At 33.2% G+C, this 25,361-nt stretch overlaps 1 protein-coding gene across 2 annotated transcripts in view; it reads right to left on the reverse strand.

Annotated features, from left to right (window-relative positions):
• Nucleotides 1-25,361, reverse strand: part of LOC145246809 ((E3-independent) E2 ubiquitin-conjugating enzyme UBE2O-like) — a 189,766-nt gene that overhangs the window by 70,083 nt on the left and 94,322 nt on the right. For both annotated transcript variants that reach the window (XM_080108628.1, XM_080108627.1), the window contains exons 2-3: nucleotides 23,028-23,201; nucleotides 2,459-2,559 (exon numbers count right to left, since the gene is read on the reverse strand). In XM_080108628.1, coding sequence (XP_079964754.1) covers nucleotides 2,459-2,559; nucleotides 23,028-23,201 — 275 coding nt within the window. The remainder of the gene's footprint in view (nucleotides 1-2,458; nucleotides 2,560-23,027; nucleotides 23,202-25,361) is intronic.

A 25,361-nucleotide genomic window follows, 5' to 3' on the forward strand; every position in this document is an offset into this window, starting at 1 on the left:
CCTGGGTTCTAATCCAGGTATTTCTGCGACCCCGCGTGGTTAGTTAATGTTATTGGGTTAGTTTGTAGAGGTTATATCTGCTAAATAGTTACACTCCTCAAAGTGGATTAGGGACATTGTTATTTCATTGTTACTGGATAAAGGGGTTGAGTAGAGCTCATGCAGTGTAAGCACTATGATTGTAAGGAGGCTTGTTAGGAGGAGATAATGTGGTTTGAGGCTTTCTCTTTTGTATATATATATTTTTTATTTTTTCCTTTTTTTTTTTTTTATTTTATTTTTTTTTTTTTTATTCATGTGAGCTTGGGTCTAGTATAATATTAGAGTGTGAGTAGGTGTTAAGAATTGAACTACGAGTTGTGCCCAAACTATATTTTAGATGATAGCAGGGCATGAGATGCGAGTGCAATATAGTACGGGTAAAACAGTAAGTTTTGAGTCATGTGTAATTTGGTAAATAGATATATGGGCTGGTTTTAGTAGGTAACCTGGTTAAAAAAGGGCATTACTATGCTTCCATTTCCATTGTTACTGGGAGAGGGTATAGGTAAGAATTCGTGCAGTGGAAGCAGCTAAATTTGCTACAGTATTGGATTGAGAGAGACGAGTTAATGTATGGTTAGATATAGTTTTGTAAGTTTAGGAATGGATGATTAGATATGGTTTAGTAGGGTTAGGATTAGGATAAAGTGTTAGGGTATGATTTACTAAACTGATTTCCTTCAATAATTACAAGAAACCTTCTCTGACACCAATAGCCATGGCTAGTGACTATCTGAGTACATCTTTCAAACTGCTTGGCCTAACGTTTACAGGACACACGAGTTGGAACAATTACATTGAAAGCATTGCCAGGGCCGCTGCAAAGAAGATAGGCTCTCTCTACCGTGCTAGAAAACTACTAACACCCGAAAGTATCCTGTACCTCTATAAGACCACCATTTGCCCATGTATGGAGTATTGCTGTCACATTTGGGCTAGTGCATCTGCTACTAGTCTCTCGCTCCTAGACAAGGTTCAAAAGAGAGTCGCCAATCTGATAGGCCCTGAACTGGCATCTAAGCTTCAGCCTCTGTCCCATCAACGAAATGTTGCATCCCTCTGCCTGTTCTACAAGTATTTTAATGGTGAATGCTCTGGGGAACTGCAGACACTTGTGCCCCCACAACGTAGACACCCTCAACAAACCTGACAAGCAGCTAAATCCCACCCCCACACAGTAGAGATCCCTAGATATAAAAGATCTTTCTACTCCAGTAGTTTCTTCCCCAGAACCGTTAGACTCTGGAATTCCATTCCAGGTCCTTGCTTCCCCAATCTTGGGTAACATTGTGTCTTCCAGCTAGTATTTTAAAAGAAATATTGAGGAAAGCCTGTATTTGAGGCAACCAAACTTTATGCGTTTTTATTCATTAGAGAAAATTTTCTTTTTCTGTTAATTACAGTAATAAATGTCCTAATCCCATTCTTCTTTTTGGGGAAGTTTAAATGTAGATATGATTTCCATTTTAATTCAGAAAATCTTCAGAATGTTTTTATGCATTTTTATCCAAGATTTAGAAAAACTCATCGGAGATTTTCATCTACATTTTCACTTGCATCCAAAGAGAAGCCCGATAAAACTTTATTTCAGAAGCCGATGACAAACACCGCCAATGTACAGCTGGCACCAATGAAATGTTAAAACCTTGTCCAGAGCATGTAAAACCTTTTAATAATCAAGTGAACTCCCTCAGATGAGGGGGGGGGGATATAGACGTTTAACGAATAGATGCGAAAAGTTTACAAAGGGAAGAGGCAAGTTATTTCTCAATAAATAAAATAAATTAAATTCTGTAAATTTAACAACCCATTCTGTGGTCCTTCTCAGTCTTATGTTGTAAAATGAACACCTAATAAAATTTTTAAAAAATAAATAAAAATTTGTGCCTGTTTAATTTTTTATTGTAAAAAAAGATTCGGTTTGGAATAGGAAATATATATATATATATATAGGTATTTTTACTATTCTGAATACTCTTGTTATTTTCACATTTTGGCCAATGTAAACTCCAACAGGTGCATGAACAATCAGTTCGAAGTCAGTGTTCTGGGGGTTGAACATTCAATCCTTACTACATACAATAACATAAAAAGCACACCTACTGACTCATAGCTGACAGAACGAGAACAATCTATTGCATGGATTAAACAAAGGGTTCAGTTTAAAATTTTGTATAGCTTTATAAGTTAAGATTCACTTGAAGATCAGGTCACATCAGCCAAAATGTAAAAACAAAAAAACAAAAAAAAGAATAGAGATGAGAATAGTAGTCCAAATAATCTTTATCTAAAAATTTTCAAAGAAAAACGCTATAATTTTATATTAGTACATTGTTATCAGATATAAATGAAATAATTTTCATTAATGAAAAAATAAAATAAAAATTCAAAAGAAGGGAAAGAAAATAATACTTACTTAGCACCATCTGGAAAGCGCAACGTAACAATAACATTCACAACATCAAGTCGGCCAACCCAAGAATCTAAAACGACATCCCCTGGTTCTGGACTCCATTCCTAAAATAAAATGAAACAATTCAGGAATAGTGAATATTAGCAAATAATAAAAAATATATCATTTAAAAGACAAACTACAGTGGTTTGAACATTCACAAAAAAGTCACAAAGTATGAATATAATGTCGGTGGTGTCACTAATAGCTCATGTTTATCAACTTGACCAGAGCCAACAACAACAAAAAATTTTTTACGTCCATGTCGATTAAAAAATATTATATATATGGTAGTTAGGGTTATAATTTATTAGAACTTGTTTTATTATTTGAAACTCAATAAAGTTCAAATTTAAGCTCACTTAATGTTTATTGTGAAATGTGTTTCAGTGAAATTTCATTACAATCACATTTAATTTTACTTTCATCATTTTTTAGTAAAAGAAAGTAACATTGAAACTTAACTGCTTATGTATAAGAGAGAAAGGCGACAGATATTCGTCCAGTTATACCATGGAGATCAGCCAGGGTTGTATTGTTTTTTTAAGGATGGAAGTCACTTAAGGTCATATCTTGGCTCTTCACAATACTGTTCTCTGGGAAATTAAAAAGGTAGAGTGGTGTTACTGTAAACTTGATGAATATCTTTTATACCAAAATGACTAATGAACTTACTATTAAACTTACAGTATGCAGAGGATTTCAATTGTGACAGACACACATCAGAAGTAGGAGAGAGGCTTTTTTTTTCTTTTTACATGGAGGTCACCACTTATCAAAGCCCGGAAGCCACTCGAGAATAAGGGTTATTGCGTGTACAGTAATCAATGGGATAGCATCGTAGTAATCGCTAATATTGGAGATTTGATAAAGTGTCTTAAGGGGGCAGTTCATCAGGAATTTGTTTATGTTGGACTTGAAGACATCCAAGTTGAAGTCAGGTGGGAAACAGGCAAACGGAAGAGAGTTGGGATGCCGTCAGGGCCAGTTGCTTAACTGGAATCAAGGTTCTTGATTAACTTGGCGACCTTACGCACAGATATTTGTATATTACCTAGCGTGTTATGTGTTATAGGAGGAAATATGGGGAGTTGATGGTCTTCGTTGCATAGGATAGAATTAGCTGCAAAGTTCTTGGCAAATAGTTTGGCCTTGTCTGATGCTGACGAGATGACCTCAGGTCCATTAATTGGTTGGGATAGAACACACGCTTCTGTTCAGGATCCTACTTGTTATTTGCCAAAATTGGTGGGAACCAAGCCGCTGATCAGCTACTTTGGATTTAACGGACTGAGCATATAGCTCTCTTGCATTTTTTTTATTACTCTTTTACAATGGTTGATGGCGGTCCTGAAAGCAGCTTTAGTCTCAGTACATCTATTACGTTGGTAGCTATGGAAAAAGTGATTTCTGTGCGCGATGGCAGCAGCACATTCTGGAGAGAATCATGGCTGGTCGTTAGGTTTTTGTTGGAATTTTTTGGGTGATATGAATCGGTCTATGCCTACAATTAACCATTCGGTTAGGTCTGATACTATAGAGGATACATCCTTTTTAAACATGGAATGCAGAGGTAGGTCAGATATGAATGTATGGAAGCTATCCCAGTCAGCCATGGAGTATCGGTATACAGTACAGTGGAGAGGTACGTCTGGGGACTTATTAGATTTCATTTTTATTTTAACTGATACAACGGAGTGGTCGGAGGATCCTAGAGGAGAAAGAATGGAACATGAACATAGCTCAGGGGAAGTTGAGAGAAAAAGGTCTAGAAGGCTTGCATATTGACAGATAGTATCGGGCACACGGGTGGGCTCGCGAACAATCTGAGTGAGGTCATAGGCAATGGCAAAATCATGACAGAACCTCCCCTCATCATCTGTCTTATTTGAGTGGGTCAGCCATTCCACGCTATGGACATTGAAGTCACCACAGATGTGAATGTTAGCCGAGGGATGTGCAGACAGGATGTGGTCCATTTTCTCAGATATACTCTTAAAGATAGTAACTCCGCTGTTATGGGGCCGATAGAGGGAAATATAAATGTGGTGGTGTAAGCAAGTGCAACCCGGAAGCACATATAAGGTAAATTAGGGTCTTCTTTGGAGATATCCCTGCCACACGGGAAGCCATCTTTAATGTAAGCACATATTCCATGCCCATGGCGATCTTGGGGGTCAGATTTAGATGTTAAGTTAGAGTATCCGTTAATTATGAACTCATCTAGGGAAGTGGTCGGCCCTATTCCAGTTTCACTTAGAAAGAATATGTCTGGTTTCGTCTCCAGTAATTGGGTTTCAACCTCTGGAAGGTTGGAATGTAGATCCCTGATATTGGAAAAGGAGACATGGTTGTAGGGGTCTATGTTGGAGGATGGGGTTCTAGGTTTATTCGAGTTTTTTTCTGGAGATATTTCATGTTGAGGTTTTGGGATTTGTGGAACAGGTCGGCATACTTGGTTAAAGCAGGATAGAGAGAGAAAGTAAGAAAGAAAAGGACAGGAAATTTTTTTTTTTTTTGTAGCACATAAAGTAAAGCCGTAACAATTACTCACTAGTATGGCATCGAGAGGCCCCACCAGAAACTACTACATGGTCCAGAATCCATTCACCAAATGGCAATACAGCAGCCCCAGTACTTTGCACCTGTTGATAGGACAACCTCTTTAGTGGTTAATCCAAGGTTCAGGTCCCTGACTATCAGGCGGATAACGTCAGCCCAGATGAAACGTTTACCTCCAGCACCCTTACTAGTGACATGGCCACAAGGATAGACATAGAAACAGAAAATTTCCAACCTCTCAGACTACTGTTCACGAAGTACTACTGACCTGGAAAGCAGCTTTTTCTTCACCCTTTGTCAGAAAAATTACTCATTGGAAATGAGGACTGAGGGACAAAGGAGAAGCGAGAGTTACTGGAGCTGCCGATAGCACATCTACAGTGCATTATCTACTCTCCATTAAAAAAAATGAAAAGGTAAAAAAAAAAAAAAATTAGGTACAAGGGACTACTTATATAAGTCCGCTGCTCCGTTTCCAATTTAGTACGATATTTGAAAAAGTCTCCCCCTTTCATATTAATGCGTGGATGTTTTTGGCTTTATCTACTTTGAGTTAGAATGTTCAAGCTTCTAGCTTTACCTTATAATTAAAATACCATAATGGAACTTTTATTGATTTGTGAAGTCGGGTTATTTTGTATCAATTTTGATTTGAAGAACTCGTTTAAAATCTGGTTTAGAGTAATACTGTTTGGGTTACGTAATAAGTTCAGACTAGTTAAAAATAATGCATACTGCAGAGAACAAGCCGCATTAATAGTGACAGTTTTAATTTGGAAAATTCTCGTTTTCATGGGTGACTGTTTTTCTTTTTTTTTGTTTTAAATATAAGAAAACAGTATTGGTTAATAATAGCATATTTAACAAAAAAGATTTTTTTTAAATAAAATGAAAAAAAAAATGAAAATATAATCTCGTTGATGACCGAGTGTTGTTTTAAATAAACATGGTTCGAATTTTTAATGTTTATATCACTTTAAATGTTTTATAAAGAAAAATGTTTTTGCAAAACTCCTTTTGGTTAATTATTTTATGATTAATACTCTAAGGATTAAAAACTGTAAAATATTAAGAAAAACAATATAAAAATATAATCTCGTTGACGACTGAATTTTGTTACTTATTTTTGTGTCGTATTTTAAATAAACACGGTTATTTATAAGTTCATTTTTTTTTAATCAAATTAATTTTTTTTCTTTTAATGATTTTCATTTCAATGTTGTTCAAAGAAAAAATATCTTCTTCACTGAATTAATTTTAAAAATATAAAAAACTTTGACTATAACGATGAAGGGTTAATTTGATGCCAAATCATCTCCTCACTGAATCGGCTATGTAGGATTGGCCAAACCAAAACGGTGACACCGAATCAGCTACACCGAAACATACCAAACCCCTCATTTCACCCAACCACTAACCATAAATCCTCATGGAAAGTACTCTCTTATCTTTTTTTTTTACTGAGATGGTTGACTACTTCTCTATTTAACAGATTCCAGCAACTTACTCTTGATGTACAGGAGACAGATTGGTCTGTACTGAGAGGGAGATGAGCGATCACCTGAATTTTTAAACATGGGGCAGACTGATGAGGTTTTCTATGGTGTTGGGAAGTGCTTCTAAAGATAATGCTCAAACAGCTTTGTAAGTATGAGAGCTAATATAAAAACCGTCCTCTCCTGACGACGACCAGTTCTACGCATGCGTCAGATGACGTCATGACCTGATTTAGTTTAAATAGTTGAAGAACTGACTAAATTTCATGTACGTCGTGTTAGCTCAGTTGGTTAGAGCGTTGGGTCATTATCTAAACATTTTGGGTTCGAATCGTGGTGTGAGATGTCTTTTTTTTTTTCGATTTTTTAAATTTAAATATTGAAGCAAGGTTATTTAAGCCATTTTTCACGTAATGCTCGTTTTTCTGTTTTTTTTTTTACTTCGCTAATTCTTAGGTTTTCATTAACACCCCCCCCCCCCACCGACCACACACACCCAAAAACACCTGGGTACCCACCAATATTTTAAATTTTAATATCGAAACAGGCTTATTTAAGCCATTTTTCAATGTTTTTTTTTATTTTTGGTTTTAACGTTCGTTTTTCTGTTTTCTTTTTTCGATTTTTACATTTAACATCGTTCGTTTACCGTACGTTAGTTTTTTTTTGTGTTTTTTTTTTTCAATGTTTTGAAAGCAGGCCATCAGAACAAAGTTCCACAGGTAGGCAGTTCTAGAAAAGAAGCTTGGTTTATGAAATTTGAGTTCACATTTCGCCAGTGTTAACTATTCTGTACTCTTAAAAGTTTTAAAATGTCTTACTAAACGCTTTCACAGATTAAAACTAAGTAGGTTCAGTAGAGAATTTTATTCTAATACGTTTTATATAAATTACTGTTTGTTAATTTACGAATTCTCAAATGTTAACTATTCTGTAATTTTACCATACTATAAGCAACACTCGTATATAAAAATGTTATAGTTTTAATGTTTCCTATGAAAGCAGCTTTCGGAAATAACAATATCTGTTTTCAAGTTAGGAATGAGACATTTTCAAGTTTGAAAATTTTAAATCAGGTGCTCGACTGAGCTTGAATCTATGGTCTTGTCCACCCCCATGTAAAATATTTACAACAAACACTTGTCTAGTTATAACCAGTCAACAATTTCCCCTACATAAAATATTATTTTATTATTTAGGAAGAACATCTGATATAGGGTCATCAGTGATAATGGTGACTTGTCTTTTCTTTTATTGTTTTAATATCTTGTGCGTCACAAGCCAGGGGTTCTTTTTGGAACTTCCTTTTCTGGAGAGTTATCTAAGGACAGATAATGGTGACGTACTATCACTCTTTCTGTACCTAAAACTAAACAAAAATTCCATGAGCAGAGTTTCTTTCCAAGAACTGCCAGCCTGTGGAACACAATATCGCAGGGCTGCTTCTCAGCTGACAACAATATGGTCACTTTGAAATTCAATGGAAACAAATTCTTAAGCCGTCCTCTCAATCAATTTCTACCTAATTTTCACCATTACTGATCATCACAGTGTTGTCTTATCGCATCAGCTACCTGACATTTTATTTTTTTTTACTCTCATTCACCCCTAACAAGGCATATCGCCACTTGCATGTAAGGGGTTACTATTTAGGACCATGGCTTGGAAAGATTAACAAGATGTTGGTTTACATTACATTTAAACTTCTGCATATCAGTACAGTCAGGGAAGTAGGCAACAGGGAGGAAAATTCCAAAGTCTAGTTGTTCAAGGGAAGAAACTACTAGAGTAAAAGGCTTTCTGGCATTTAATGACCTCAGTGAAGGGGTGTGATTTTGTTGCTAAACGGGTTTGTCGAGGATATGTACATCGAGGGGACACAAGTGTAACGCGGTCATCAGAGAACCTTGCATTAAAATACTTGTAAAACAAGGCACAGCGATGGAACAGGGACTGGAGCTTAGTTGACGAAGTGGGACATGTTAGATTGAAAACTCTTTTTTGGACCTTATCCAAGCGGGAGAGTCTAGTGGTAGATGCACCAGCCCAGATTGTGGCAACAATACTCCATCTATGAGTGAATAGTGGCCTTGTAGAAATACAGGATACTCTCACGTGTGAGTAATCTTTTAGCACAATAGAGGGAACCCACCTGCTTTGCAACAGCCTTCGTTATGTCCTCGATGTTCATATTGTCTGAATATTAAGCCAAGGAGTTTGAAGGACAAATTCTCAGGTAGGGTGTTATTTATCATGGATATCAATGGTTGGAGAGACGTAATTGTAATTGTTAAAAGAGAGCAGCTTTATTTATTAACCTTTATCCTCAAGCAGCTATTGGCTTTGATAAGCGATGACTTATTTGTAAAAGAAAGAAGAAAAAACATTTTTGCTTGCAGCCACTGGCTTTGAAGGGTTTCTCTCTGGAATTATGCGGCCATAAAGATATCAACCATTATCTGTGCGACACGTTGCTGCTGGATGTCAACGAAAGCAACACTGAGGACATTGTTCAACTGATGATCAAACAGATACTGGAGAAAAGACAACCGCTCGTACTCAATATAGCCAATCTCAAGAAGTCGATCTTCGCCTTGAACCGAGGTAAGTGGATTAGAAATAAATTACAAAACAAAAAAAAAATAAAATCTTAGTTCTTTTTTTTAAACATTAAAAGGAGATAATGCCTGGGAAAAGTTAAACTTTAGATAAATTAACCCTCACTTGAATGAGAAATTTGTACTTTATACTCAGTGATAGTTGTCTGCACTTTTTTACATCCATACTTTGTTGTCCACTTGACTGGATATGGTTAGATATGGTGAAACAGACAAGAAAGCCATTTTTACATGGGGAAAGGGTGCGATAGGCTTTGACGTTATCGGAGAGGAAGGTAATCATTAATTAGAAGGGACCATATCTTGCTTGTCACCATCGTCTTGTCTGTGGAGCAGAAACCAGAAGTCAAAAAAGAGCAGAGAACCTTGACTTCTAACTTTAACTTTTGTACCAATTTACAAAGCATTAAAAACGAAATGAACACATTACCAATTGTTTTAAGTTTTCACATTTATTACATGAGAATCGATAAGTTGTATTTGTGGCGATTAATTACTACGAACACTAAAAAGCAAATGGCCCTGAATTGTGTACTGTTGTGGCGGAATTACCTACATATGAACTGACCCAGTCATATATCAATACCGTAATACCTTTAGTGCACGTACGCATGTCTCATGGTTTCTCAGATTATAAATCCGAGAGTGGGAGATTCTATTTATTAGAAAGGAGGACAGAAAGCGACAACATACTATGAACATTAAATTAGCATTCTAATTTAATGTTCGTAGTAAGCTACAACCTTCCATACTCCCCCTTAATAAATAGGATCTCCCAATGATGGAAGACAATGTAAAAAAAAAATTTAAAAAAAAAAAAAAATGTGAAACTAAAACATACCTTCTTAGTTTTCTGCCTAGGATCCAAGGGTAGTATCTGTTCTGTCTAAAGATGGTATAATGATATTGTGGGGTTCTGTTCGCACTGGATGTTCATACAATGGAAATATGTCACAGACTCCTATCAGCATATTAAAGATAAACCGTAATAACCAGATATATTCTGACACTACATTAACCAGATTACTAGGCTATTTACACAATTACTGCACAGGTGTATGGTAGCCTTAGTTGCTCCATAAATAGGACAAAAACTTAAGTGGTATACTAATAGGCATTCACTAATCTTCAACAAACCACTCATAATGGAATCATTCAAAGATTTAGGAAGTTTCCTCTGACTTCAGCATTGGCAGGAAAATTCTAAACTGAATTAGACAAGCATCTCCTTTCTGAGAGACCCAGGAGTAGAGTTTTCCTAAACAAAGAAGCTAGAAGTTAATAAGTATTAGGACATCTAATATATTCTCTCTCTCTCTCTATATATATATATATTATATATATATAATATAATATAATATAATATAATATATATATATATATATATATATATATAGTGTTGGCACGATTAATCAGAATCGGAAAAATCAGAACTTTTTGGGGTATCGAAATCAGAAAAATTATAGTCTAATTTCCAATTCCAAACAGATTCTTTAAAATTTTTAAATAAAAAAATGAAACAAGCACATTTTTTTTGTTCTTTTACAACATAAGACTGAGAAGGGTCACAAAACGAGTTACAAATCTCATTTACAGATTTAACATTGATTAGCAGAGTTTAATTTATTTATTGGTCGTTTATTAAGAGATAACTTGCCTACTGCCTTTGTAATAGTTTTGCAAAGTAAATATTCTAGAGTTCACTTGTCTATTCAATATCACAGATTTTAAAAAGCTTTTTGCGCCTATTTGATAAATGACCATATGGTGTATTTTAAAGACTTCACACTTTAATATCACAGATTTAACATGCTTGGAATTTTTTTTTTCTGGCACATCCTTTGAAATATTTTATGTTTCCTTATATTTTGTTTGGTTTTGGCACAAGTGAAAATATAGATGAAAATTTCACAAGTTTATCAAAACTTTGGAAGAACATTGAGAAGTTTAACTTAAAAATAATACTTCCATTTAAAATACCCGAAACATATGAAATTCTACTTTTTTTAGACGATTTGAGAATTTTATTTTTTAAATAAAAAAATAAATAAGTAAAACAGAAAGGCTCAGTAAAAAAGAAAAAATTGTAAAATTTATTTTAAAACAGATTTAAGATTTTTTCCAATATTTGTGAATTTGAGCGGTTTATTTGAATTCAGCATACGACTTTTTTGAGCTTTGTCATTCGCTGTTTTGTGTCACGTGATGTAAACAAAAGAAAAACAGAGTTTTCGTTTTAAGCTAAATCAACAAATTTTATCAGATTGGAAAATATTTCTAAACTGATCGGTTCGGATTTTTTTCTGCTCTCCGGAGAAAATATCGATACCCTTTTAAAATGTTTTCTTTGTTAAAATCTTTCTAGAAATGTAGCGAAGGGCCGAGACAAATTGTTCTCAAATAATTGATTTAATTTCGAATCTAGAATTCTCCGTAAAAAAAATTAAATATTTTGACAGAGTCAAGATATTAAAAATTTGTTTTAAAATATTTTGGGAGAAATCCAAAATATTTCAGTGAATTTTGAAATAAAATTCCAGAGGAATTTTATTTTATTTTTTTGGATAAAAAATCCGATATATATATTTTTTGTCTAAAATGACTAAATTGAAAAAAGAGAAATTTATTATTTTTCCCTGAGGTAAATATTTTTCGAATAGAGATCCGATATATATATTTTGAAGTCAGAATGACTAGATTTAAAAAGAAGAAATATTAATTATTTATCGAGGAGATAAATAATGAATTTAAGAGAATTGAAACAAGGATTGTTTCAGAATATTCTCTAAAAAAGAAAGTTACGGAGGTTTTCTTAAGTTCGAAAGAATTTTAATTTTTAAATATAATAAAAAAGAATATTAAAAGCTACATTCTCCTATTTAGGCTCTTTTTTTCAACTATTTCCTTTTCAGATTCATAACCAAATTTTTTCCAAGAAAAAGACGCCTCTGAATTTGTTTTTTCATAAAATTGCCGCTGTCTGGCAAGATTTCAAAAGAAGAAGAATAAAAGAAAAAGAAACCAATGAACTTTTTTTCTATAGACTTTTCAACAAATTTTAAGAAAAAAAAAAAACTCTCCATGAAAGAAATTGTTTCTTGCATTATTGTAGAGCTTATTTGCTTTAAAAGCACAGAAAGTCTCATGCTGTTAAAAAAAGAAAATGTGAGTAATATATTTTTTCCTTTTGTGTGTTTTTAAAAGAAGTTTTTTTGAAAATCGCATATGGACAAGTATGCATTGTTAAATTTATTTTGTACATTTATTTTGTGTAAATTTGTTTCTTTGTCTTTAAAATAAATTTCTTGTTCCTCTTTTGCACGAATTATTTTATTTAAGCGATTTATATATTCATATTATTCCACTACAGAGAAGCAATAGATGGACTTGTTTGTTGCTTACAGCTTAAAAATGCTAAAAATTTTAAGTTTTCTCAGCGATTATGTGTAAGCACACTGAAACATTATTTTAAAATGGGGGTTCAGTTGTGCATATAAATATAATGTAAACTGATCCCATTTCGGTACATTATAACTTTTTAAGCAGTTAAGTAATTTTTACCACTAATTCTAAGGCCAATCAGCAGAATCATAAAATCACATGTAATTGCTATATTTTTTGTATTGCCACCCATACTTAGGATTAGTAGTAGGAAAGGAGCGTGGTTTTTATGACTTAATACTATATATTAATACGATAGCGTGTTATTTATTTTGTGTGTCATGATTACATCCAAGTGACTTGTTTAATTATTATAGATTCACATTTCTTATAATAAATACTTTTACCAAGAATTCTTCATTATTTTGATCATAGTTGAATGAACTCAAGCTGATGCACCCAAGTCATTTGGATATATTTTTTAATTTTTGAAATCGCAACATTATATATATATATATATATATATATATATATTTTTAAATACAATAGGCGGAAGTCTCTCGAGAGCTCTTTCAGCTATCATCTCATCAGGAGAAAATCGATAGCGTAAAAATAATAATACTATGTTGAAAGTAAAGAGTTCTGATGGTGAACTATTGAATGTGCCAAAAATTACAGGGACACTAAAATAAAGTTTATTAACGTTTAAAAAACGATTAAAATAATGGCACAACGAGGGGGGGGGGGAGAAAAGATTCACAGTTCCCCAAAGAGAAACAATGCATTAGATGTTTTTTTTCTGCCGACACAAAGAAGGTTTCCGCACTGCAATAGAGACAGACTCCAAAATCTTTAAATGGTTTCTGGAGTCCGCTCTATGTAGCACCTCGAACCATTCAATTTTATATCTATCGGCACAGCACGGGTTGTCAACCAAATGCTACCCAATAGCAAAGTCCAAGGCTGCAGAAGGAGGGAGACTACCAGACCCCATCCTCCCTTGTCTGATCTTTGATGGAACATGCTGGTTTATACGAGTCAAAAGATGCAAGGATGTTCACCCAACATAACCAGCATCGCACTGGCATTTGAATTGATATACAATATTGCTATTTTGGATGTAAGGCAAACTATCCTTGCGAAAAGAAGGAAATGCAGGTCTCGTAGTATATACCAAACGCAAGGACACAGAATAAAAGCAGTCATAAATACTTCTGCGAATCTGTTTGGAAAGTCTGTTAGTCTTTTCCCCAATCCACGGTAATTTTAAATAAACTGGGCATTTCAAAGGTCCAAACTTTTTAAGGGATTTAAAATCTGCAACCTTTTTAACAATCCAGTCATCAATAAGGTCAACAGGACATTATTGATGAATATTTCCCTGATCTTATCGAGTTCGGTGTCCAATCTGTTAGGTGAACAAATCATCAGGGCTCTATGTACAAAAGTACTAATTAAGCTGACCTTACGTGATTTTGGTACAAAAGACAACCAGTTCACATATAGGCCAGTAAATGTCGGCTTCCTATAAATTGTAGTGAGAAAGCCCCCCTTGAACATTTGACAAGAACATCCAAGAAGGGAAGCGAATTGTCCTTCTCACTTTCCATAGTGAACTTTACAGCACCAAGCAAAGAATTCAACCTATCAAAAAATATTGACGCTTCACTTTGCGATGGACAAACAGCAAAAGTGTCGTCAACATATCTGAAATATGCAGTGGGTTTTGTTATAGAATTAAACAGAACGGATTCATTGTACCCGACAAAAATATCCGCTAAAGTTGGGGCCAACGGACTCCCCACTGAAACCCCGTCAACCCGACAGTACATAATATCACAAAAACTAAACTCCACAGATTTTGTGCACATTAAAATGAGTTCAATAAGAAACTCTTTAGAAAAACGTGGAGCAGTCAGGCAACCATCGTAAAGTGCATCGGTACATATACGTATAGTCTCATCCAACGGTATGTTGGTAAAGAGACTAGAGACATCAAATGAGCACATAAAAGATGTCTCTGCATTAGAATCCAACCCACGTACATAATCAACAAACTGAAAAGAATCAGGGATACAGTGCGTGGTATATAACTCACGCACAGGTTGCAGAATTTCCACAAGCCACTGAGCCAAAGAATGTGCCGAACCAACCATTGATAAAATAGGTCTCAGTGGAACACCTTGCTTGTGGATTTTGGGGAGACCATACATTCTAGGACGTTGTGAACCAGAGGGTCTAATCCTGTTATAGACGTCCTTGCAAAAAAACTTTATTTTAGTGTCCCCATAATTTTTGCCACATTCAATAGTTGACCATCAGAACTCTTTACTTTCGACATAGTATTATTATTTTTACGCTGTCCATTTTCTCCTGATGAGATGATAGCTGAAAGAGCTCTCGAGAAACTTCCGCCTATTATATTTAAAACTTTATTTAAATTCTGTACCTCTAAACATTATATATATATATATATATATAAAAAATCGATAGAACATTAACTCTATAATAATACATATGAAATCTGCAAGAATTAAAATATCATATTTAAGCATACTTTACAACCTAGCTATGCCGGGCATCCCTGCTAGCTTAGATAAATACTTTTGCAGTTTTAACAAGAGCTACAATAATATCAGAGCATCTCCATTGACACCATGAATACCAACATCAATATATTACATATGAATGAGTCGCCTGTGGAATTTCCATAGGTCTCGCTTGTTGTTATTATTTACATCTCGTTTGTATTTTTTTTTTTTTTTTTTTTTTTTTTTTTTTACAGCAAAGCAATTTAATAACCTACCAAATGTATATAATTAAAATAAAATTTAAATATTCTAATGCCCTCTCCAAGTTAAAAATAGTTTTCTAAATAGTTACATTATTAGTTAGAAATTCGTTCATAACATAAAGGAGTGGGGGGGGGGGCATTGTTAATATTTTGTTCTTACATCGTTCTGATTTTACCTACCAATCGTCGACTATTTTCAACTGTTTATGAAAACAGTCAAGTAACATGTTGTGCACTAACGACAAACTGATACAATTTGGCTTCGTTTGAATCAAAAAGAAACCTTTTGCTGTCTTTCAACATTACAAGGAAAACATTTGAGAAAAAATATACCCGGAAATTACATGGGGGCATTTATGTAATAATTTGAAAGTTTACAAAAAAAAAAAATCTCTAAATATTTATAAATATTAAAAGAATCGGCATCAAGAATCAAATCGGAAATTTAGAACAGAATCTGTAATTGGATTGGAATCAGGAAAAATTTTGGAATCGTACCATCACTAATATATATGTGCCCCACCTATAAGTGACTTATGGGGACAAAAAAGGGGACAAAGGGAGGGTCGCCAATGAAAAGGGGAGAAAGTGGGGGGGGGGGGTCACCAATGAAAAGGGGAGAAAGTGGGGGGGGTCACCAATGAAAAGGGGAGAAAGTGGGGGGGTCACCAATGAAAAGGGGAGAAAGTGGGGGGGTCACCAATGAAAAGGGGAGAAAGTGTGGGGGGGGGTCACCAATGAAAAGGGGAGAAAGTGGGGGGGTCACCAATGAAAAGGGGAGAAAGTGGGGGGTCACCAATGAAAAGGGGAGAAAGTGGGGGGTCACCAATGAAAAGGGGAGAAAGTGGGGGGTCACCAATGAAAAGGGGAGAAAGGGGTTATCATATCTTGTGAGCCATTGTTATCAAGATTTTATTGAGTTTTCCTAATCTCTGGAAATTTCTGCAGCATTGTAACATTTGCAATTGATCTAAACGAAAACTGTTCAACATTAAATGCATAACACAGAATATGCATGGCCAAAATACTGGCAAATAATGCGGAATATTCATCAAAAAACTATTCTCAGATCAAATGAGACAAAAATGTTTTATGAAAAAGAAAAAAAAAAGAAAAAAAATAGAAAAAGAAAAAAAAAAAAAAAAAAAAAAAAAAAAAAAGATTAACTGGGAAGTCCAGATGGATAATGAATACGATTTAGCAAAATGGTGGCTGAAAGAAGTAGAGGAAAACGTCCATATATTAATGGAGACTGTCATGATGCAAACAAATTAGTCACTTTCCCAACCAGACTAATAACACTGGCTTAGAGCCATTAAACCGAACAATGCAGTGAAAAGTATCTCTACACATTAATCGATATTAGATTAAAATAAAAACTAAACGAAACAAGTTTGAACTCAATTTAAAACCAGGAATTGGTGAATATATCTATTATATTAAATGTGGATTAATCAACATTAGTTTCCCTTAGGCTATTTTTCTATATACTTTAATCCCACAAAATATTTGGGATTGAGTTATGTTTCCAAAAATATTTTAATCGTAATAAGCCATACATTATAATTAACTGAACAAGTAACACATTTGCTTTTTGCTACCTATGTATTTCTATCAACCAATGTCTGATGGACATTTAGAGTGATTTTTTTTTTCAGCATAGTCATCTTAATTACTTGGGTGTGTCTGTACCTATCATAAACATTATGAAAATTAGATGGAAATATAAGCCTTTACTTCTATAAAAAATAAATAAATAGAAAAATAAAGAAAAATACTTTTATATAATAACAAGCAGGTCCCGGTGTTGCCTGTGTGTATGTATATATATATATATATATATAAAAAATTTATGCAGATTTCTGTATTTATTGTAGAACCAAAACTCTTGATTATTATATTGCAGCCAACATATAGTAGTAGTTTCAAAAGTTTAAAAAATAAATAAAATACGATTTGGTTGCCATCAGCTAGAATCAAAACCAACCCATGTAGTTCTCTAGCATTATTCATTAACACCTGAAATAAGTCCTCTGCATATCAAAACATTAAAAATCATTGTAGTTAAAAGTATAAATACATATTTGTACATGCAAATAAGATACACATTTAGTCAACTTATGCCTGCCAAGTTGCAATTTTTCAATTTTAACCCCATAGCAGCTATTTTTTCCAGACAAAAATAAATTGAATTTGTTCCACAAGTCCAAATCTCTTATATATCTGGTTCCAAGTCTGTAGACCTAAATTTGACAGTAGTTTGGTAGAGGCCGTTCTTCACAGACAGACAAGGTTACGTTTATATATATTAGTAGGCTGCCCAGCATTATCTGGTTGTAAAATGGGCTAAATATTTTAATTTGTGCAGATTTCATATAATAGAGTCAATATTCTATTATTATATTGTACTCAATATATAGTGATTTCAAAAGTTAAAATAAAAATAAAATAACTTGGGTGCCATCAGCTAAAATCTGAAGCAAAACATGTAGCTCTCCAGATTTATTCATTAGTCTGACAAATCCATATGCATACAAAAACGTTAAAGAATAACGTTGATAAAAGGTATACTTTGCATATGCATAGAAATAACACATTTAGTCGACTTATTCCTGGCAAGTTTTAATTTTGACCCCATTAGCAGCTATTTTTATCAGCTAAAAACCAAATCGAATTAGTTTCACAGATCCAAATCCCCTATATATCAAGTTTCAAGTCTGTAGACCAAATGTTGACAGGGTAGTTTGATAGAGATCGTTCCTCACACAGACAGAAAAGGTCATATTATCATAAGGATAATACAGAAGAAAAGATTCATTTTTATTTATGCAAGAGAAATGCCTCAACAGATATGTCACAATATAAATTTTCTGAATAATCTAAATAGAAAAGTAGTTGTGATCCAACGGGTCGAGCAAGTCTATTAAATACATTAAAATTACTATATAATAAAGTTGTAGTTCTTGTGTCTATTCACAAACTGCTAATGTTTGGGGGGACAGATCCCTATAATCACATGTGCCTTGTTTGGTGGTGAATAAAAATTTATAAAAAAAGTACATTTCATTTTGATCAAAGGAAGAACATTGTGGGATCTACTTAACATTTATAGATTAAAAATTACAGAAATTAAAATTTAAGAATGTTAAAAAGGAAGTTCAGGGCTTGGAGGAAGAATGCACAGAGGTTCTGACTATCAGCAAACATTATGTTTGGCTTGAGTAGGGTTAGGGTTAATGACTATAAACTTATTGAAATTTATTCCAATTTATCACCTCATCTATACCTGCTCCCATCCAATCAAGGTTGGGTAAATATCTGCCCCAACCCTCCCAAAAACTTATAAAATATAGAATGCAAAATAACTGATTCTAAAAAGTCCTGTTATGAATAATGCCTGTTCTCTGTACTATTCATGTTACTATTTTTATACTTTTGTTTTTTAATTTCTAAAATTTTAAAGTCAGATATAAAATGATGAAAACCCCATCTTTTCTTCAAGTCCAACATCTGTTAATACAAGAATAATACCACTATTCAATTCCTCATCAAATTTTACTAAAACTTGTTATTTGAATTTAATATATGAATTTGTTTTCAACTATATCACTAGACAGAGAGATTACTAATATACATACACATTTTTGTTTGTTATTGTTTTGTCACTAGATAATTGAACAAATTTGGCTATCTACAGTGAAGCATTTCCTAAATGCTAGAGGAAGTCACTTTTCTTACACTAATTATAACAAGGTTTTGTGGCCTGAGGGTGAAGGTCCGGACTACAGTAACTTTAGTCAGTTTCAAATCTCACTAAATTCAGTCATGTTGAAAAACCACATGATGGCAAAACGCACACGTATGGATAATTAACACACACACACACACACTAGGTTGATTAGCAAAATTCACAACTTAAAATTTTCAAAAATTTTTTAATAAAACTTTCACTTTTATATGCACATAAACATTAACATTTTAATAATTTAAAAATAATTAATAATTTTTTTTTTTAAATATGACTATAAAAAAGAAATTCATTTGTCTGGATGATAGTTTGTACATTTTAGTAATAGAAGGCTTTGTTTTTAACTCGGGATTTAGAAATAGATCACAACTTGTTGAAAAGTCAATACTTCTAAAGAAAAGGCAGAAAGGACGGCTAACACAAATGCTAAACATTTGTCATAAAATAAAACAATATTCCTTACTATTTTTATATTAAAATCCAAACAATCTTTGAAATAAAAAGGAATTGTTAATTAATAAAATGTACATTCACAATTAAATATGCAAATAAGTTAAGCTTAAGACTTAGATCACATATACGTAAGCAGTATATAAAAATAATATGGCTGTCAAGAGTGATTGAATTTGAAATATTTTTAATCCGACTAAGACAAAATGTAAACTATAGCCAATAACATTTAGGTGTGAAGAAAAATATTCCTGAAACTTCTACATGCACATCTATATAAAGCAAAGAGAAAATAATGGTGACACCTCGTTGGCTACCAGTGACCACGTCTCCATGCAGATGTAAAATATGTTTTTCCTGCCACTGAACATATGCCATATTGATCCCAACGAACACCCGATACCAGAGGAAATTACTATTTTATTATCACTGTGCTAGCATCACGTGATAATCTTCAGCAGCGATAAGCTACAATTACTATGACAAACTGTAATTACTAATATTATCAAACTAACATTTCAAATAGATACCAAATGACATGCCCAGTCTCCATGCCACAACAATATTTTCCTGCTAACAGATTCACTCATACCTAACTGAAACTTTGTTAAAGAAATAGGATTATTATCACCTGCCTATGTCTGTATGTCAAAGTATATCATACTTTTCCCACCAACAAATTCTGCATGACATTGATATCAGCCAAAACTAATGTTGGGGAAGTTTCTATGAAATGTGCTAAACACCTTACACAAATCAGCAGGACTGAAAAAAAGTAAAACACTACAACAAACTGCAGTCTACATAAAATAGCTATGCAAGAGCAACACAACTATGATAAACCACCATCAGCATAAAACCAGCCAATGACTGTACAAAACTATTATAACCATTAATGTGCACACACACCTGTCAAATCTGACAAATTTTCACATGAAGCAAGCAGGAGAAAATTTTAACACACACACACAAAAATGTTCTCATACTGCCACATGGACACAAAATACTCAATGTTTTTCTAAATAAAACGAGTTATGCTTACAACAATGTACTTCAGGTTTGATCATTTTAGTTTAGAATATTATTGTTGAGCATCTTACAAGGCACACAGCAAGATGCTATTGTAAAGTTGAATTAATTTTGAAATAGAGTATCCTGATATCACCATCAGTGCAAGAAATAGATTAAACTTTCACATTTATTGATTTATATAGTGCAAAATTTTAGTGAACATTTTTTTATTTTGTTTGTTTAGTTGTTGTAATAGGTACAGAGGCATAAGGGTGACTGTGGGTTGTTGTTGTTGTTGGAAAGTTTTGTGTTATACAATACATTTATGGCAATAAAATTGTGACGGACTGAGATGCGAAGATAGGGGGGTATTTTTGGGTGTTCTACCAAATCTGGTCATGCATGTTCTTAATTCTTGATTTTTTTATCATAACACTTTGTCTAGTCAAAACATTAGTAATATTTGAAATCATCAGGTTCCTACAAATGTTTTAAATTAGTTTGAAATGATTAAATTATAACAGAAAAACAAACTTTTAAAAGGAAAATCCGTTTCTCTAAAGAGTTTTTGTTTACTAACTAAAGTTAGTAAACAAAAACTCTTAACCAAAAAGATATAGTATGCATGTAGTCTTTAGGACATATTCTGTGTTTAAGATGAGTGTTTGCTAAGTAGCAGAAACTTGTTTTATCAATTGATTGATGTGAAAAATTGCCATCAAATTGCATTTTTTGTCAAAATATTTTTAAATTCAGAATTCCACCCAAATAATTAATCTAATTAAAAAAAAAATTTTAATTTAAAAATAAAATTAAAGGCAAAAAATAGATTAAAAATATTTTTTTTTTAATTGTGATAAAAATTGGCATTTTCCAATTTTTATTTTATGATGAGTGATAATAGCACATTTTTACTACAAACTCATTTGAATAAATTATACCAAAATTTGGCTACATACTAATTATCATTCTTGGTATCGCCCGAGCAAAGTTGTTTTAAAATTTATTTTTGACAGATGCTATTTGGCAGAGTTCAAGATCCACCTCATTACAAAAAAATTTATATATTGCCTCGGACAATGCTAAGAAATGGGTTGTGCTAGTATCACTAGAGCAAAGGAATTTCAAATATTGTTTTTGACAAATGCTATACCATTAGCAAAAAAAAAATAAAAAATAAATAAAAATAAAATAGCACCATTAAATTTCATGTAAAAACAAAAAAAATTATTATGAAGTTTGTTTTTGTTTTATTCTAAACTATAAATAAAATATCCTTGTATCATTTACAGATAGTTGTAGTTTCTCTGGCAGTCACTGACAAACAAGTACTTTGTCAAATAAAACAGAAAATTCCAAAAAGCGTTTGCATTGGCAACCAACAGGTATTTTGGGTCTTTCCAGTTCTGCCCGTGTTGGATAATTTGTGGCATGTGTAAATAAAATAGAACTGAGTATTCTTCCCTCAAATAAAACATCAAGATACTCACACAAATCATAAAAACAAATTTTTTTAAATCATAATCTACAGCAAAGTCCACATGAATTGTTTTTGTTTTAATTTGACACAATCACAGGCTTGATCTGAATGAAGGCCGATTTTACAGATATCTTAGTGCATCTGCCTTCCTCTGTTGCTTCCCAGCAGCAACTTCTAATACAAAAGCATATGGGCACAGTCAATCCCCACAATCATGATCACTGGACACTTAGCATCTTATCTCTTGTCAAAAGGAACAGACAATAAACTTGGATAGTGAGTGAGAATGATCACATTAACATAATGACTAATACCAGAAGTGATGAAATTAATCCAGTAAAAACAAGCTTTGTTTGTCTGGTTCAATTTGCCCAGAAATCTAAAGCAGAGTTAATAAAGGTTTGTTTCTCCTAAAGTTTTTTTTCTTTATACAATTTTTACAAAAGAACTTTCATTTCATTTAGTTTAATTAGCCATAATTTGCAATTAACTGATAAAGAGACTCATTTCTTTGAAGTTATCTATAGATTCATCTGCCTTCCTCTTAATTTATACTCTCATTCCACTCTCACGACCCCCAATAAAAAAAATAAAAAAAATGAAAGTATAAAAGATTGGAATAGTCCATTATAAACAAAAAGATATAACATAAGTAATATGATTTAACAAATAATTGGGGGGGGGGGATTGCAAGCAGAAAGCAATGCAATTTGGATTTCGTTTTATTTTTAATATTTAGCTGGCTTTGCGAGTTCAATGGATTATCCAATGGGTAACATTTTTTTTATAGCTTTTAAAAATCTAGAAATATTTTTTGTACACTTTATTTTTTTTTTATTAGATCAGACCATCAAGGTTTCCATAAGTCTTCAAGTCACAAGTGTTAACTTTTATCATTTCAGTCCATATGAGAGGGAGTGACCATTGGATTTCACAGTTGAAACAATTCCATCAAAATTCAGTCATTTTGTCATGAATAAAGAACATACTTACACGGATTTGAAGTAGGTCTTTGCTATTAATTCCATCAATGAATTTTTTCGTTCCCATCACCTGTAGACAACACTCGACAGTCATGTCTTGAACGTAGCCTCTTTGGCTATCTTCTCCCTGAATCAGACGTCGAACACAATCCCCAGGCATCAAGGAACGATCCGCTAATATAAGCTGAAAAGAGAAAAAAAAATTTTTTTTTCATTTAAAAAATAAAAAAGGAAACAACGGTTCATCTATTAGAAAAAATACAAATTTTAAAGAAATAGTTTCATCAGCCATCCCCTCCCCCATACACACGTACTTGCAATGCCTTACCCTAAGTACAAAAAGTTATAATCTTATTATGGCCGACTAGCTCCCAGAAATTTGCCTCTAAGTAACAAAAAATTTGAGGCATCAAGAAGTCTAATAAGTTATTAAAAAATAGAATCTTAAAACTTTCAGGAAGTTTTTGATTCAATGGCTCAGTGTTGTATTGTTGGTATCATAAAAGGGGCACCATTGTATGATCGTCTAAATGTTGCTGTCTATTTGTGATATATTCATATCTAATTGTCCATATGCAGGTGTGTGTGTGTGTATGTGGTACACGTATTTTGTACATAACTTAACTTCATGCGTCGTTGATCTTGTCCACCTGGAATTCATTTTGTCCTTGGAGGGGAGACTTGAAACCAATTTTGGACGAATATTCATTCACTCCAAAACGTTGATTGGTTTTATATAGTTTTTATTCACCTTCCAGATGTCGATCGCAGAAGAATGGAAAATGAATGCCTTTGGTTGTGTTGTTACTTCAAGGTCTTATTTTCATGCACGCCAGCCCCCCACCCCAAGTGAAGGGGAGGGGACAACCTGTTAAGCTATCCGCTCTTCTTTACGTCCAAAACCCAACTCACTGACCCCAGCTAACCTGATCATGTGACTCACATGCAGATCCGATCAGCTGACCCTCACTTCCAGTAAAACGTGCCTACAACATGATTTACCATATTTCTTATGTTCGACCTATTTCCTAACACCAAGACTTTAGTCAACCCGCAAATTGTTTAAAAGAATTCCTCTCTTCCCTCTCATCACCCATTTTATCTTTCTTCCCTTTACAAATACATATTCATTAAATTTAATACTATAACCACTTCTAAAAGGAAAGGTAGAATTTAAAAAAAAAAAAATTAAAAAGTAAGCTTTGACGTGACTTTCGAAGACAACAGCTGAAAACTACATGCTGGTAAAAATCATGGCCGTGTAAGTCGGTAAATATTCTTTTCCTCTCCATTTAAATATCCCAAACAACGTCAATGTGGGCATAAAATGTGTGCAAAACAATGATATCAAATTATGATCATTCAAAGTTTGTTAGAATTTTTTTAAATTACCATCTTACATTTTTACACCAGACTTCACAACATATAACAAGAAGTGCAAGTTTCTAACAAGTGAAAAATCCTTACAAATATAATGAAAATTAATCATAATGGAAGCAATCTTTATTAGGTCAAATCAGTCTATTAAGTCTTGGAAAAAAAAAAACATGCAAAAATGACTTCAGTGCAATTTTAGCAGTTGAAATGGCATTTAATCTTAATATTTATAGCACAGATCAGGCTAAATTTCTTTTTTTTTTTTTCTTTTTTTTTTACTAGTGGGACATGTGGAAATTCCACAGCGGCATTTTTCATGTGTAATATACTGCTGCTGGGCATTCTGTGGACACTTAGCATGAATGAAGACTCCCCTAATATTATTCTAGCCCCTTTTGTTAAAACAAAAATTATTTATCTAAGTAATTTGGTTTATGTAGCATCAGAATACATCTGTTTATTACAGTTTATCGCTAATATCCTTATATTGTATGGACACCCAGCAAACGGAAACCCCATGATATTATAGCATCTTTAGACAGAACAGATACTACCTTTGGATCCTAGCGAGAAAACCAAGAAAGTATATTTTAGGTTCAAAAGCGACATTTATTTAAAAAAAAAATTTTTTTTCCTTTTTTTTTTTTTACATTGCGTCTTCGGGAGATCCGATTTGTTAAAAAGGTGAATAGAAGGTGATAACATACTATGGGCATTAAATTAGTGTATCTATACACTAATTTAATGTCAATAATATGGTATCACCTATCCTCCTTTTTACTAAATAGGATCTCCCAATCGAATAATTTATAATCTGGAAACCATGACACACATACACATGTACGTAAAAGGTACTACGGTATTAATATATAGACTAGTAAAATAAAAATAAATAAATAAAACTCCGATGTGGACTATGTACAAACAGATGAAAAAAAAAATAATCTAAGATATAAAGCTATCTTGT

The sequence above is a fragment of the Euprymna scolopes genome, chromosome 24, assembly GCF_053919585.1.
Source record: "Euprymna scolopes isolate OS-2025 chromosome 24, ASM5391958v1, whole genome shotgun sequence".
Taxonomy (NCBI): domain Eukaryota; kingdom Metazoa; phylum Mollusca; class Cephalopoda; order Sepiida; family Sepiolidae; genus Euprymna; species Euprymna scolopes.